The sequence below is a fragment of the Xiphophorus maculatus genome, chromosome 2 (assembly GCF_002775205.1).
Source record: "Xiphophorus maculatus strain JP 163 A chromosome 2, X_maculatus-5.0-male, whole genome shotgun sequence".
Classification (NCBI taxonomy): domain Eukaryota; kingdom Metazoa; phylum Chordata; class Actinopteri; order Cyprinodontiformes; family Poeciliidae; genus Xiphophorus; species Xiphophorus maculatus.
In genome coordinates, this window is record NC_036444.1 from 12,378,338 (window position 1) to 12,393,284 (window position 14,947).

General features: G+C 39.3%; 1 protein-coding gene across 6 annotated transcripts in view; it reads left to right on the plus strand.

The window, feature by feature from the left end:
* Positions 1 to 14,947, plus strand: part of frmd4a (FERM domain containing 4A) — a 121,202-nt gene that overhangs the window by 51,850 nt on the left and 54,405 nt on the right. For 2 of the 6 annotated variants that reach the window (XM_023345145.1, XM_023345151.1), the window contains exon 1: positions 2,892 to 3,074. The exons of the other annotated variants lie outside the window; for them this stretch is intronic. In XM_023345145.1, coding sequence (XP_023200913.1) covers positions 2,907 to 3,074 — 168 coding nt within the window. In that variant the 5' untranslated portion in view covers positions 2,892 to 2,906. Of the gene's footprint in view, positions 1 to 2,891; positions 3,075 to 14,947 lie in introns of those variants that run through there. 6 annotated transcript variants of the gene reach the window in all.

Consider the following 14,947-nt stretch of genomic DNA (forward strand, 5'->3'; position numbering starts at 1 on the left):
ATTGTGTCTAACCTGGAATAATAAGATTATCAAAACATCTATCTGGCTTTTAAGCAACAGACAACATACTAACTGTCTAATACAAAGATATTCAGACACCAGGTCAGCAGTCAAGGAGCAGCCGCTTTGATCTAAAACAATATTATGAATGACAGAGGTCCATAAAAGCTCATTAAAGCTATGCAGAGTCAGACTGGGTTTTATGAAAGAGCAAAAAATTACTTTATGGTACATTTAAAGTGAAATCTCTATTTATAAAATCTTTCCTATAATACTGTAGAAGAAGAGATAAAAATTATTATTATTATTATTTTTTATTTTAAAGGTTACAGGTGAAATAAAAGATCCTACTGGCTTTCAGGACACAAATCCTGGGTTTGAACTCAGGTCTCAGCATTTCAGCCTTTTCACCACTCATAAAACAGTAACCGTTCATAATTCAAGACATATTTTTTTAGCTGCACCGTCAAGCCAGAGTTTACAACAGACTAGGAACAAATTTCACACATTATACAGGACCACCGATGTTCTGAGTGCAGATCGTATATTGGGATTTGTCTTGCCTCCATGTGGACCATTGTTGCAAATTGGTGTGTGTAAGCAATTATAAGACTTCTAATTTCTGTCCCAATAAACACAGTAATTATATAAGCCTTTTTCTCTTGGCTGAGATAATACACTTTCCTATTAAATAGGTCAGATGAGGATATTCAGTCCTGGGAATACTGACTAAGAGGGGAAAAAAACAAGTCATTTTTATGTCGCAAACATCTTGACGAAACTCCCAGGGCTGTCAGAAGCAACATGTCCTTGTGTTTGAGACAGTATTACGTTGTTTGGGATTTTTTTTCTATTCAGCCTGTATGAAGGGTTATGTTAAAATGGTTATACTCTTAAACATTTAAAATCCTCATAGATCTGTTGAAGTACTACAGCCTGAGCCGCTCTTGTTACACTAGCGCCATCATATGCCTGAGCAATGAGTTTCTCCTTGTCATCATTGAAAAACGATTATTCAGACGCTCCAAAAGCATGGTATCTATTAAATCACACATTGCACTTGCAAGAAAGAAAAATGGTCTTGGACTCCAGGCTGCAAATCAAAATATCTTAACACATAGACCAGCTGTGTCTGTGTTGAAGCATCAGTGGTCTGTCTCATCAGCTTGAATGGCGACACATATGGCAGTACTGAACTCATTCGATATATGTCCCCTGCTGACCACCATCATGCACTCCAGCAGCTCATTCTGCACAGTTTTGACATGCCATTAAAAACAGCAGCAGTTTCCATGGTGCTCCTCAAATACTTCACCTACTGAGGCTAGAAAATCCACAGAAAACACCAGGATTGTTTGAGCCTTCATCTGCATCTTTTTATTGCACACAAACACTCCACAGAACTTCACAAGGCTTATAAGATGGGATAGAAAGTGACACTTTCAGCTCACCGTATCATTCTGCTGCCAAGGTGCTAGCCTGTAACTTCAATCCAACAATGTGGGCACATTTACCTGCCCAAACTTTGAAAAATTTCACACAACTGTCCATGTGGATCTTGGATGACCAATCACTCTACACCCTTTTGAAAAGGTGGTCTATATTGGTGGCTCCTTCAGTTCTACAGGCAGTGTTATCTGCGTTACCATCAGAGTAAAATAAAATTTAGCGGAAGCAGCTTAAGGCATTTACAACCTCACAGTTTACGAGGCATGGCAACTCTGTGAAAATCCTTGAAAATATTCCCTTGGTGAAGAAACTGTTAAAAACTGTTTTCTTGGCCAAAACGATAAAATCAAAATTTCTTTGATAATACGACTGAGTTTCTCCAAGCATCAGCAAGATTGACATTAAACGTGATTATGTGGACAATTACTGTTTAGACATAACTGCTTGATATGTATGACATAATTATGTGGGAAGAGGTTGCCCTCTGGAACCTAAAAGTAATGTGTTTCTGTGTTTGAAAGGTGACCATAAATTTCATTAAAGTCATTCATAAGGTCTGGGGTGATGAGGATTTGACCTCTGTTGTCCATAAAGGTCGGGACTTTACAGCATTGTGTGTTACACTGAGTGGACAATGACACTCCTCTTGAGTTGCTTGTTGCCCAGTGAACGAACCACACATGCATAAAATCCTAATAGAACACTCTAATACTTGTAGTAGTAACGCAAAACATTATCAAAAAGATTAAATAATGTGGATACTTTTTCAAAAACACTGTATGTCTGAGCTTGAAAATTTGTGAGTCCACATGCAAATGTGTGTCGCCACTGTAGTCCGAGAATGATGAACAAACAGTTATTGTCCAGTTGGAGCAGGTGTGTGAGAGGTGTTCAGCTTGTAAGCACATCCCTCTCTTCTGGAAAACAAACACCGTGAGAGAGAAAGTGAGAAGACTGCTTGCTCTCTGCAGTTTGACGGAGTGCATATCACTTTAAAACCAAGTGCCCGTCAGAGAAAAACTGAGCGAGGAGCTGCACTTCCTTAGTGGGAATGTTTGTGTTTGAGGCCAACAGGCAAAAGCTGCTTTGCTTCAGTTTAAGGAAGAAAGAAGAGGAAAAAGGAGAGAGACAGCAGTGGCCACTAACTGTGTGAGACTGGGACAGTGGGAATAACTGGGTTTGACCTTCAAGACACATCAAATAATTCCCAGGGAGACGGAAGACCAAGAAGGACAGAGATGACAAGTAACTTTGTTTACAAAGTGGATGGAAATATTATCTACTGGAGTTAAATGGCACCAGGAGGACACTGAAAACTGCTGTTACACTTATTTCATTGCCTGGTCCTCAGTGTATTTTACTTTGAGTTGTTCACCTGAGAAAATAAAGCTCTGACATCTGGATTCCTCTCTGCCATAAACTCATCGTGTCATAAATGTCGCAGCGTTAGTTTGATAATGGAGGCTGTTTTATTAGGTCTAGACGACATGGTCTGTACGCGTCGAGGTCTGCTGCGGACTCTCACCTCCACAGCTGTCCAGCGAGTTTGTGTGCATGCCAGGAATCTTCCAGGGCCCCTGCATCTATTTCATGCACACAGATGTGTTTCAAGACCTCTTTACCAGGTAAATACCTCCTATACTCAAGAAACATGGTAAAACAACTATTACATTTGCTTCAGTGGCACCTGGAAAACAAACTATTATTAATACATTTGTCATTCTTGAGTGTCAATATTTGAGACCGAAGAAAACAGCAACAGAGGAATCAGAAAACTGAAGGCTAAGTTTATTCTTCAAGAAATAGGAACTTGAAGAAATCAAACTTGGTTTGACTGAAGGTCAGACCAGGGTTAGAATTGTTTTTACTTGTGTTCATCTGCAACCCCAGAATCAGCTTTTGCTTTGCAAATACTGTCTGTAGAGTTCTTTTGTTGTTTGGCTACCAGGAAGTTGTATTGCCAGGCTCTTCATAAAGGAGCTTGTAACCAAGCTGTTAAGCTTGAATGTGTAACTATGGTCGTTAAAAAGGTAGATACTTAACAGTTGCATGGTTTTCTTGCCCAAAGTTATTTTCCCCCCCTGAAAACTTTGGATTCTTATTTTGCCTGCTTTCCTAAGTTTCTTCATAGCTTTTTAATTATTCTCATTTCATTTTTTGGAGTGACAATGTTTCTTAGTTCTTAGTTTTTTCAAGCTATGATTCAGCAAAATGGTTGATCAGCATTCACTTCAGCATGATCAGATCGGTACTTGCTGCTTTCATGGAGCAATTAGTATTCCCTGGGCATCCCAGCTGCCCTCTATGCAGATGGCACCACTAGAACAAACCCAGCAGACTGAGAGAGAGGCACTCTCTGGGTCTGTGTGAGGACAAGATTGCACTGCTTTGGTCAGTCAGGTCATTAGAACAGAAGGTTTAACCAGACATCTCAATACACTGTGTATAAAAATACATATTTTTTTCCACTGCCTGACATCAAATCATACCAACTCTATTAAACTCTAGGTCAGTTAGAATTACTTAAATTATTTCTTTTCAGTAAATGCAAGAATGATAGAAGATTTTTCTCTTATTCAATTCATTTGCTTGGTCTTTGAAGGAGTTTCTTGTATGACTTGGGTCAAACATTTTGGACATCAATGCAGGTATGCAGGCCTACATTTCTTTACATGTTTTCTTTGGAACTGGGCTTGGTCATGGCCACTCAAAAACACTGATTTGTGTGCCAGTGCCTTCTGTAGCAAAACATCCACACAACATGATTCTGTCACCCCTATATTTCACAGTTGGTTAGATGTGCTCAGGCTCGGGAGCTTGTGCCTTACACTTCCAAATCTTGCAATTGTCATTTCCTCCAATTATTTTAATTTTAGTTCTGTCAGACCACAGGACATTTCTTTGAAAGTCTTTGTCTTCCTTGCTGAGTGACCTTTCAGTCCACGTTAGTACAGGACATGCTTACAAAAAACTGAAGTTGAACCTAATTTAATGTCAAACAGTGAGGAAAAAAATTGATTCTGTACAGTGTTTGTACATATCTGGTTTCAACTGTACATGCACTCTAAGATAAACACACTCATACACACACATGCACCCCCACCATGTGGGCTTTCCTGCTTTTTTTCCTATGCATTCTTCTTTGAGGAGTAGCTGAGTTGCACTGACTTTTGCGTTAAAATGTGGTCCAATGTAGCTCCTTAGACTAAGCATCCTGAGGGAGGAGAACACAATCAGAGGAAGCTGCAATTATTTTAAACATCATCCTTAGTTAACACCCCCTCCTACTTTAGAGACACAGCCAATCAGTAAATCAGTTTCCAGCTGCTCTTTTTGGAGTAATTCCACTGAAGCGTTTTGACAAGTTACCCGCCTTTAATACAGAGAGATATATTCCAAGGTGGAGCGATTAATAGTGAAGACAGTTGTGTAGTTAGAGAAGGAGGGGGTCAATGTGTCAGGAAACAGGATGGAGATTCTCCTGCCTTCTATATAACAGTTAATGAGAAACACAGCCTTACAAAATCAAGACACACAGGAGAGAAAGACTGACATAAACTGAGAGGAGTTTAACTTTGTCAACATATTTAGTCAATTTTCACTCTCTGTCTTCTTCTCTTGCTCCTTTGAAGTGAACAAAGTCTTTCCATATTTGTCATAATTCCTCCCAACAACAAACTTTCTGTTTTTCCTTCCTAAATTCTTTCACTTTTTTAGTCCAGACTTCCACAAAAATCTATCTCCGGCATCTAAGTAGCCCAATCCATGTCCCTGGTCAAGATATTTTACAACACCTAAGGGTGTGCTTTACACCTGCAGTGCTTTGCATCTTTGTGTGATGCAGCATCCCGTGTGATGAAGCTGCAGTGCTACACCAACTAGCAGATTTGTATCATTTGTAAAATGTTATTTGTTCGCACAGACATGCACTTATTTCCCTTTTGAGAGCTCAGCCGTGTGTTTACACTTTCATACATCAGGCTGAGTAATATTGACTCAACAGCCTCCAGTCACACATTTTCCTCTTGTGTTGTGACCCTGTAAAGAGGGTTAGAACCAGCAGGCATGTCAGGATGGTGCTCTGCTGTGCTGTGTTAGACAATGTCTCTAGGTACTTATAATTTCTCGTGTTGTTTGGACTCATACTGATCTCAGCTGTGTGCATTGTATCTGTCCTTTGTCTCGCCCGCTCCCCTCCTCCCCCTCCTTGCAACGTGCCCCCCCCCCCCCACCCAAAGGAAGGATATCCTGCAAGCAGCAAGTGCAAGAACTATAACAAACACAGGTGGTTGGGCTTCCTTTGACTTGCAAGGATCATATTTACAGTGTCTGGCAAAAGTATTCATATCCGTTAATACATTTTGTCAGGTTGCATGCGCAAACCTCTGTGTATTCTATTCAATTTTTGAGACAGAGCAACACAACATAGGGCATAATTTTAAAATGGAAGAAGAACAATACAAAGCTTTATTTTTTATGGTTATACATTTTGGACCCTTTATGCTGATACACCTAACAATGTATCAGTATCATTGTAAAGGGGGATAATGAGATAAAGTTCTTCTTTGTATAATAACCTTTTCTGTGAAGGCATCAGACATTTCTTAAAAAAAAACGTTAGTGAACAAACAGTACCAGCATGCACAAGCTTTGAACATTACATGAAGTACAGTTTAATTCTGAAATCTGAAGCGTATGCAACAGCAGAAAACCTGCCAAGACCTGAATTGTGGACAGGAAAACTATTTATTCTCCACTCCACAAACCTGACCCCATGAAAAAGTTGCTATTGTTGAAATAAAGCCATAATAAGTCCTGTTTGCAATGTGCCATAAGGAATAATGGGGACACAGCAACACCTGCTGAAGAGAGTGATCTGGTCAGATAAAACCACAACTAAACTTTTTTGACCCACATACATGGTGGTGGCAGCATTATGCCTTTAGGATAATTGTGTTCATCAGGGACAAAGAAGTTGAACAAGGTGGTAGGAAGATAAATGGATAATTGTACAAGCTGCATTTTTAGCAACATGCAGACATATAGTTTAGATCAATAGAGTGGTCCAGTCAAATGTCAGACCTAAACATAACTTGTGCTAAGACTAGATAATTAATGGTAACAAATGCTCCTTCAGTCTGACAGAGCTTTGCAAAGTAGAATTGCAAATCAATTCAAACTGGTGAAATACTTGCAGCTGCAATTGACTCTATGCAAAACATGAAAAACCATGTGGGATTTTTTTTTTTCCATTTGACAGTTATATACTTTTGTGTTGGTCTAAAACATAAAACATGGAGTTTAAATAGATGGAAAAAGTGTGAATAACTTTGTAAGGTGTCGTACCTCAACATGTTATCTTCCATCTTACATGACATCTGTATTATTTTGTTCTTAATAAATTGCAGTGACGTGAACAAACTCTAGAGGGTTCATCATCCCGTCTTTTAAACTCAACAAGGTAAACATCCTACTTACACTCATTTATTTCCTGTCACAACAATTATTATTAAGAGCAGCTGGCAGGAAGCTGGTTCTCCTAGAGGCCAAACAACAATCTTTGAGCCTATCTGTTTCCTAGCAACGGTACCCCAGTGAAAAGTTTTATACATATTTAAAGTCTCAAATCATATCCCACTGATCATGCATATTCATTATTCCCTGCCACTTGCTTGTAGGCTGGCCTGGATGACGTGCACACTGAAAAGCAGGCCAGTTAACTCCCACTGAACTCATCTGGTCTGGTTTCCTGTGAGAACAGCTCTGTCATAAATCATATTCCTTATCCCATTGATGTGTGCCACTACGATACAAACCAGACACAAACAGACACTAAGCATCTGAGTTGCTCAATTTTTCTTCTGTCATGGTCTCAGCTCACTTGTAGCTGTTCAATTAAGTCCTTTGTTTTGTGGTCTGGTGAGCTCTGGGCTCTCAGTCAAACCACGGTGGGTTTTTCTCTAAGCAAGTGGATTTCTTTAATGTTGGGTGGTTGTCAGCAACCTTTATTCCGTTACTTTTATGTAGTCCATCTGCCTCTCATGTTCACTTTATCATTCCTTTGTTCTCATATTCCACTGAAGCAACAGCCAATAAATACCCCAGTGAGAGGTAAGTAAATACCCAGAATGGGGGAATCTGTGTTAATTCCCAGCTTTCCTCTGTTTTTTTCCATGCTTCCCATCCAAGTAACTGTTGGACGAAGAATGACATTGAACTTGTGACTTCCTACTGAGGCATTTTGATCGTTACTGCCGTCTCCCAGCAGTCTTTACTCACTCTGCCAGAGTCATGATCTGAATGTGAGAAATTTTTTTTTTCCCAGAACCAGCAGTGGGAACTTTTCAAAAGGGAGGCCATTTTCCCCAAATTTTCCCTCTGCTTTGTTTATTTTATCTACAATTTTCTAATTTGTTGGCAACTACCTTGAGGCATGTTTGTGTTTGATATCCTTTCACACACAGACACATACATGCCTGAAGCCCAGCTGATGGTTAAAGCCGTTCACAGTGTTCCCCCGGGGATACGGCTCTATTTGCATAGTTTGTCTGGAAAATATTTCCGCTGGTCCATTCCCAGATTTATCACATGTTTAGTGTGTGAATGTAATTGTGAGAGATAGTGTGTGAAATTGAAGCCAAGGTTTACTGGCATCTGAAAACAGGGTAAAGAAAATGTCTCCTGTGGAGATCAAGAGCTAAATTGTGCACTTTACTTTTTACAGGCCACTCAACAAATCATAAATTGTGATCAAACATTAATCTTTCATACATATTTTGTTGATATAAACTTGTTTTATAAATAGCCTGCCGATTTACAGCATCTCAGCATTTTAAATATTAAAGCAGCAGCAACCCTTCAGTATAAATAGCTCACTGAGTCAACATAGTGGCTTCGTACTGTAAGCTTCTTAGTCATTCCAGACTCTTAATTTCTCTGGCGATGTGACAGTTTGTCAGATTGCTTGATGAGATGGCAACTTGTTTGATTAATTGCATGCTCATGCACTTAAATCCATGTTGTGCAACCAGAATCACTCTCCTCATTCTCTAAGTTTACTTTCTTTCTACAAATACCTTCAAAATTTTACATAAGAATACCCTATTATGACTATGTGTGAGATGTTTTTGAGTATCATTCAAATTTATTCGAAGTAGAAAACCGCAAGAAATTACATTTGCACAATGAGTGCAGTTTACACATACTGCAATGTGCTTTTGCTGGAATGGCATACAGCCAGAATTTACGGAGCATCCAAATTTCCCATTTGTCTCTGCTTAACTTGAACTAGTCCCACACTTTCAACCACTAAAATAAACATGTGTAACCTTGCTCGTTTATTAGTGAATCAGACTTTTCGTGTGCCGTGTTTGTTTTGAATCTGCTGTTTAAACAGGGATGACCAATGACTGGTGTCAAATTTGGCTGACCTGTGCGGTGAGCACTGAACCTCTTGCAGACTGCAGCCAGAAACCGTGTTTGTTTCTGGTCACATTTTAAGATGATTTATTTGATTCACTGTAAACCAGGTTAACATTGAGCAGCCTAGATGGTATATCTGGCAGGCACCCGTTTAAACCTTCTAAGTGTTTCTCAATCATAGCCAAAGTGAATATAATATGAGGTTTCTTGAGGGTAGTCGTCTCCTGTTGAATGATCTGATAGATTTAACTATGGCATTATTTGTGGGGATGTAAGAGCTTACAATGTTTTAAGTTCAGAGGTTAGGGACTCAGTGTAGAATGGTAATCCCAGAGGATTACCATGGGAATCTGGTAAATATCTGAGGAAATCCCTCTGAGGGACTCCCAGATCCTTTATTTCCATTGATATCATGTTCTATGTGTGTTTGCCACGTAGAAGTTTGATTAGCTTTAAAAGATTGGGCAGCAAATTTTGGTACAACATCTATAGGTCAGAAAAACACAATATGTACATGTACACACTTGTCAAAACCTATGTAAGTTAAACATTTATTCATAATTTTAAGCTTTAAATAAACACAGTTTGAAAAATGACAATCTGAAATGCCACTACTTGCATAAGAATAGAAAAAAGTCAACCCCCTTCACATCTGTGACTGTGATTGATGGATTGTGTGTTTTTATTTAGTGAGTTGACAGTTTCTACCTATACCTTCAGACTCTGGCTCTACTTGAGGCCAAATGGCCAAATGGAAGATATTTAATACCCTTACTGGTGACGGGATTCCCCTTAGACTGGAGAAATTGCGCCCACACTCGCACAGAGAACACACACAGCTGCCAAAGGGCTCTCCCTACAGATGAGCCGGGTCATTTTTCATTACCCCACCTCAAAGGAATCAGGCGTGCAGAAATGGAGCTCAGCTGCAACGAGCCAACACTATGGATTGATAAATCTTGCCTGCAGAGCGCTGTGGAGGGGATAACAGTTCCTTTTGGCTCCACTGTTTGTCAATACTTCAAAATAGATGCTGAAGGAAGAAGAAGGAATGTCTCAGTCTGCACTCTGCTCACTTTGTCACATCAGATCTCTCATCACCAGCTGCTTTTTAATATTACTATTATTTATGTTCCCTCTATACGTCTGCCTACTTTATCTTCAGTTTTTTTTCCTCTTTTGTTCTCTTTTACCCTCCTCAGACACTCCCCCTGTGAATTTCTTGCCTCTTTGTTTTATTGCTGAAACCTGCGGAGTAGGTGGAATGATCAGAAGGAGTTTTTTTTTTATGTACTTTCAAGTGTTTATCGACATTCTAATCTAGACCGAGATTCTCTTTGCTATCCTGGGATTGTAATACTGTCATGAGCTTCTTTGTATTATATTGTGAGGGAATACTTTTCTGGGTATCTTACTTCTACTTTTGTGTTACAGTGCCTCCTCCTGCAAGTGTCCTACATTTCTGGCACAGTGTGCATGCAGAGTTGGCTGGGCCTTCTAAAACATTGCCATGACAACTTTTGTTTGCCTTTGGGGGAGAGGCTGGCACTCGGTATATTTGAACACCCCAGTGTGGATGGACTGATAGGTACTGTTGTTTGTAAATTCAGTGATTTCTATGTGACCCAGTGAAAGTAAGGTTCTTTGAAAGCATAAAAATGTAATAAGAGTTAAAGTTTAAAAATGCTGTACAAAGTCAGTGCATTGAGCAGTTTGGGCTTTTAATTATTCTAGTCATATGTGTAAATTAAGATATCATATTCAATATTTTTGTTGTTTTATGGAAAATTGTTCACATACTTACAGTATGTCTTTTATGTTTTATTTTTAACAACAAAAATTATGTAATGTCTATGGCACAACAAAAATTAACCTATATATTTCTTCTTTGAAGAACTTGGCACATCCTACACCTTAATGGCCAACATTACCTTCTTTGGATGAAATAACTTCATTGTTATTTCAATGAAGTAGTGGAATGCATTAAAACGGTGACAGACAATTTAGATAGTGTCTACAATGATTGTTCACCATCTAGCAGTCACTAACATCAGTCTAAGGAAAGCTTGACACAGCCCTCACTTTTAGCTGTGAGATGTTTGAGGGGTTTCTTGCATGTCACCGGTAAGGTTCAATCAAATTGGGTCAGTTCCGGAGCACTAGCATATTCCTCTGTGAATATCTAATTACTACCACCCACATACATGCATATATACATTTAATCACACATGATGACAAAATCAGCCAAGAACAAAGAGTGCCAGGATATTTTTTGCCTGTGCTTTTCTGCTATTTAGACCCCAGGGTACATGTTTAATTGGGTAGTGGAATGCATTAAAACTGTGACAGACAATTTAGATAGGAGTATGCAGACAGTTTTATTTATTATTCAACAAGATAAATGAGTAGAGTGCTTGGTATTCTATTCAGTCAAAAGGTAGAAAATAGAGGCTATCAGCTTGACTGCTCAACTTCAGTCAGTGCCCTTGAGTTTATGCCACAGGCTTTGTGTCCAACTTTGAGGGCGCAAGTGTGGGAGTACAGTAAGTCTATGTTGATATATGAAAACAAGCTAATACAGAAAATGTTTCAGTTAAGCAGAGGTCAAGAAGGAAGATTGTCCTAAACTTTTTCGTCTATCCTAAGAGAAAAGCATAGACATTTTACTAATTTATGTGTGACAATCAAAGATAGTCTACATCACCATGTCACTGTGCATGCATTGCCGGTGGCATCAGTGAACACCGGGCCACTCGGGTCTACAGTGATTTCTCCCTGTATAAATTATAAATGAAGAGAGGAGGTGTAGGGGTAAGATATCCTTCCCCTGTGAACGGCTCAAACAGCCAGTCTACATCCTTGCAGATCAGCCCCAATAATCACTGAAGACTGTGTTTCATTTAGATAAAAGTCCAGAGTACATGACATCACTGGTACAAGCTCGTCACAAAACACTGTGCTCACCTCATTAGTCTGTCTGGAGTGTGTTCACCCCTGCCACCTCAGCATCACTTCAGTACCCTCTCTCGGGTTCCCAGGTCTGCTCAGATCTATTTAATCAAAAACACAGAGGATGGAGAATATATTATGATAGGAATGCCTATGTAGGCATTTAAAGAATGTGTAAGAGAAGGGACGAGATCAGGAGACAAAGTAACATCAAAACATGACATGTTCTCATGAAAATATAATTACATTGAAAGAGACATTGGTGGTGCTCATGTGCAGATCCTTGAAATTACAACAAGCTGCAGAGTCTGTATGTGCACCAAAGTGATGATTTTTCACTTAGCTGGACGCACTGTGGCGCTGTGTCATAACGCTGTGCTCATGAAAGGCTTTTATAGACTTGGATATCATCACAGGAGACGTATGCTGTGGACTTGTTTGAATTTTTTTCTTCTCTATTTTAAAAATAAATCCAGGCACTGCATGAGTGTTTGTGCACATCTATGTGACCCAGCATTTGTCTTACATTAGTGAAAGCAACAGAAACCATAGTCAAAACAAGATTATGGAGCAGATAAAGAATAAAATAGAGCTTGTGTAGACATGAAAACACTCATGGTACAAGTGTGACCTTTAACAGACTTTTTTATGGAAGTGGTACAGTCATTACAGTAGGATGTTCTATTTCGACAACTAGAAAAGTCTTGTCATGCTTTACACAGACAACATAGTTATCTGAATCTAAAAACACCACAATTCAGTGAGCACTTAATTAGGAGCTCTTATTTAAGAGCTTAATTAAATGGCATGAATAAACCTGATGACTTAGCTGTATCCCACCAATGCATATGAACTAACTCAGCAAAAGTTTTTATACAAATTGCAAACTATTTTCTAAACCTTTCTTCTTGAGCAAACTGTTGGTTATGGCTATTCTAAATGCTTAAAGTCTAAAGGCCTTCTCACCAATAATAGAAATTGTATTGCTATGGTTGACTGGTTGGTCAGTAGCTCAGAAGTGTAGGCTTTACCAAGCTGTGTTTACCTCAATGTTATTCTGTGTGGAAGTTGTTTCCACAGGAAGAAAACTGTAACCATAAGCACTTCTCGGGTACCACCAGTTAAAGTCAGATAATAACTTGTTTATTTGTTATTTCGTACATAGGCAGCTCTGGGTGTATCAAACCTGAAAAGGATACTTTATGCTTTGGGGGAATAAAATATGTTTTCAACCTCTGTCAATCAAAGGAGATGATAGGTTAGGAAAAGTTGCCAACTTCATTAAAATTTCTAAATGGAGGAGTGAATTTTGCAGGTAATTTATATGGAAACTGCTTTTAAAAGTTCATAAAAGATCTCAATTCACAGCAGTGTGGCAAGAGAAGAACATGATCTCTGCTAAGTGATAGCTTTTAATGAAAAATTATAATTAGCTCATATTTCATATCAGCAGGTCAAAACTCCCCAAAAATTGAAGATCAGTAAACATTGCATCTAATAGGCTGGTAGTTTAGGGTCTTCTGGTTTCAAATGGCTTGAAAATATGAACCAAACAAAATCCACCATACAAGGTGACTTCATATACCATGCTGGAAACTTCAACATTTTACAGCAGTATCCTCAGTGAAAGTGTCTGGGTAGTATTTTAAAAGGGATAATCATGTCCATCTGTCAGTTTCACTCAGTGTTGTGATTCTATGTAAAAGCTGTTGTGGGGGGTTGTGGTCGAAGTCTGGGAATGGAGGTTTGTTGTAAAATGAGAACAAAGCAGAGCTGAATACAGAAATATCTCCAGTTTGTTTGAAGAGCCAGTATGTTTCTGATTTTCAAAAGGGGGCTAACTGGAACCATATTTCTGTCCAAAGGACACTCATGGGTAAGGAAGGGTGGAGTGCAGAGACACATACACATGCATGAATGTGCACACTTGAACAAACAAAACAGATCTATCCCGGTCAGTCGTTTCTCCAGACATTCCTGGCTGCCTTTCCATGACCCTCCCTGCTCCATTGCACTATGCCACCTCCCAAAATGCAACGTAAATAAGGCAAGGTTTTCAAGCTCGTCTTTTATTATTGTTATTATTATTAGATCCCATTGAATTGTCTTGTGCTTTTATGTATCTTCTATTTTAATCTCACCTGCAGCACACTGGTTGTGGGCACTGTACCATTAATAGCACTGACAAGCCTCTTCGACTCTAGAAATGTCATTGTCATAAATTACATCACGAGTCTGTGTTTCAAACTGCGGTCGCTCGGAGTGTGACGAGCTCAAATCTGTTTATTTGGCCTACATAAATATGGAGGGAAAGCAGACAATTGAAGGCAGAGCAACTAGGAGAGCAAACAAGTGTGTCAGTCTCAGCTGCCTACCGCAGCGTCCCACAGACAGGGTTGAAGGGATTCCTCATACTGCCTCAATTAACCGTTCTGTTGTGTTTATATTATGCTTCACCGTTAGAAGTTAACTTTTCGAAGAAAGATCATAAGCCGTATTGACCCACCACGACTGTTATGTGCGCCCATTGTTAATACCAGCTCACCATTCAGATCTTTCCACTCTGGACACAATCTTCTGTTGAAATATACCAGATCAGCACCTCATTACAACCACTGTCTAGCTAAAAATAGAAGTCCACTGGCTTCACAACAAAAATCAGTCTCAACTGTTAGTCATTCACCCTAATACTGCCTGCAGGTCCTGGAAAAGGCAGGCAGGGAATAATAAGGGTAGAGGTTTAAACACTGAAAAGATTGGATTCACAAAATCAGATGCCTTTTTCACAGTTCGTCCACCCATGCTTCCTGCCTTTCTTTCCTCCTTGTTATAGTTGTTGAATTTGCCTCCTCTCACTCAGACTCCAACTCTTATCCATTTCAAACAGGAAGTACTATCCATCAGCTCACTGTCCTCACAAGCCTTGTCCCATTTCCCCACAGAGAACTTTTCCTTCATTTCCCCCCCATCTTTCTCCATTTAACAACTGGGTCCTTGTCAAATAAAACTGAGGAAGCCACCAATAAAAGTGGAGATATGCATTTAGTTGGAGAATGAAAAAGAGAAGCCGGTGTTTATATTAAAGCCAAAGAAAGAGTCATCTGGAGATGTTTAACTTGGACAGGCC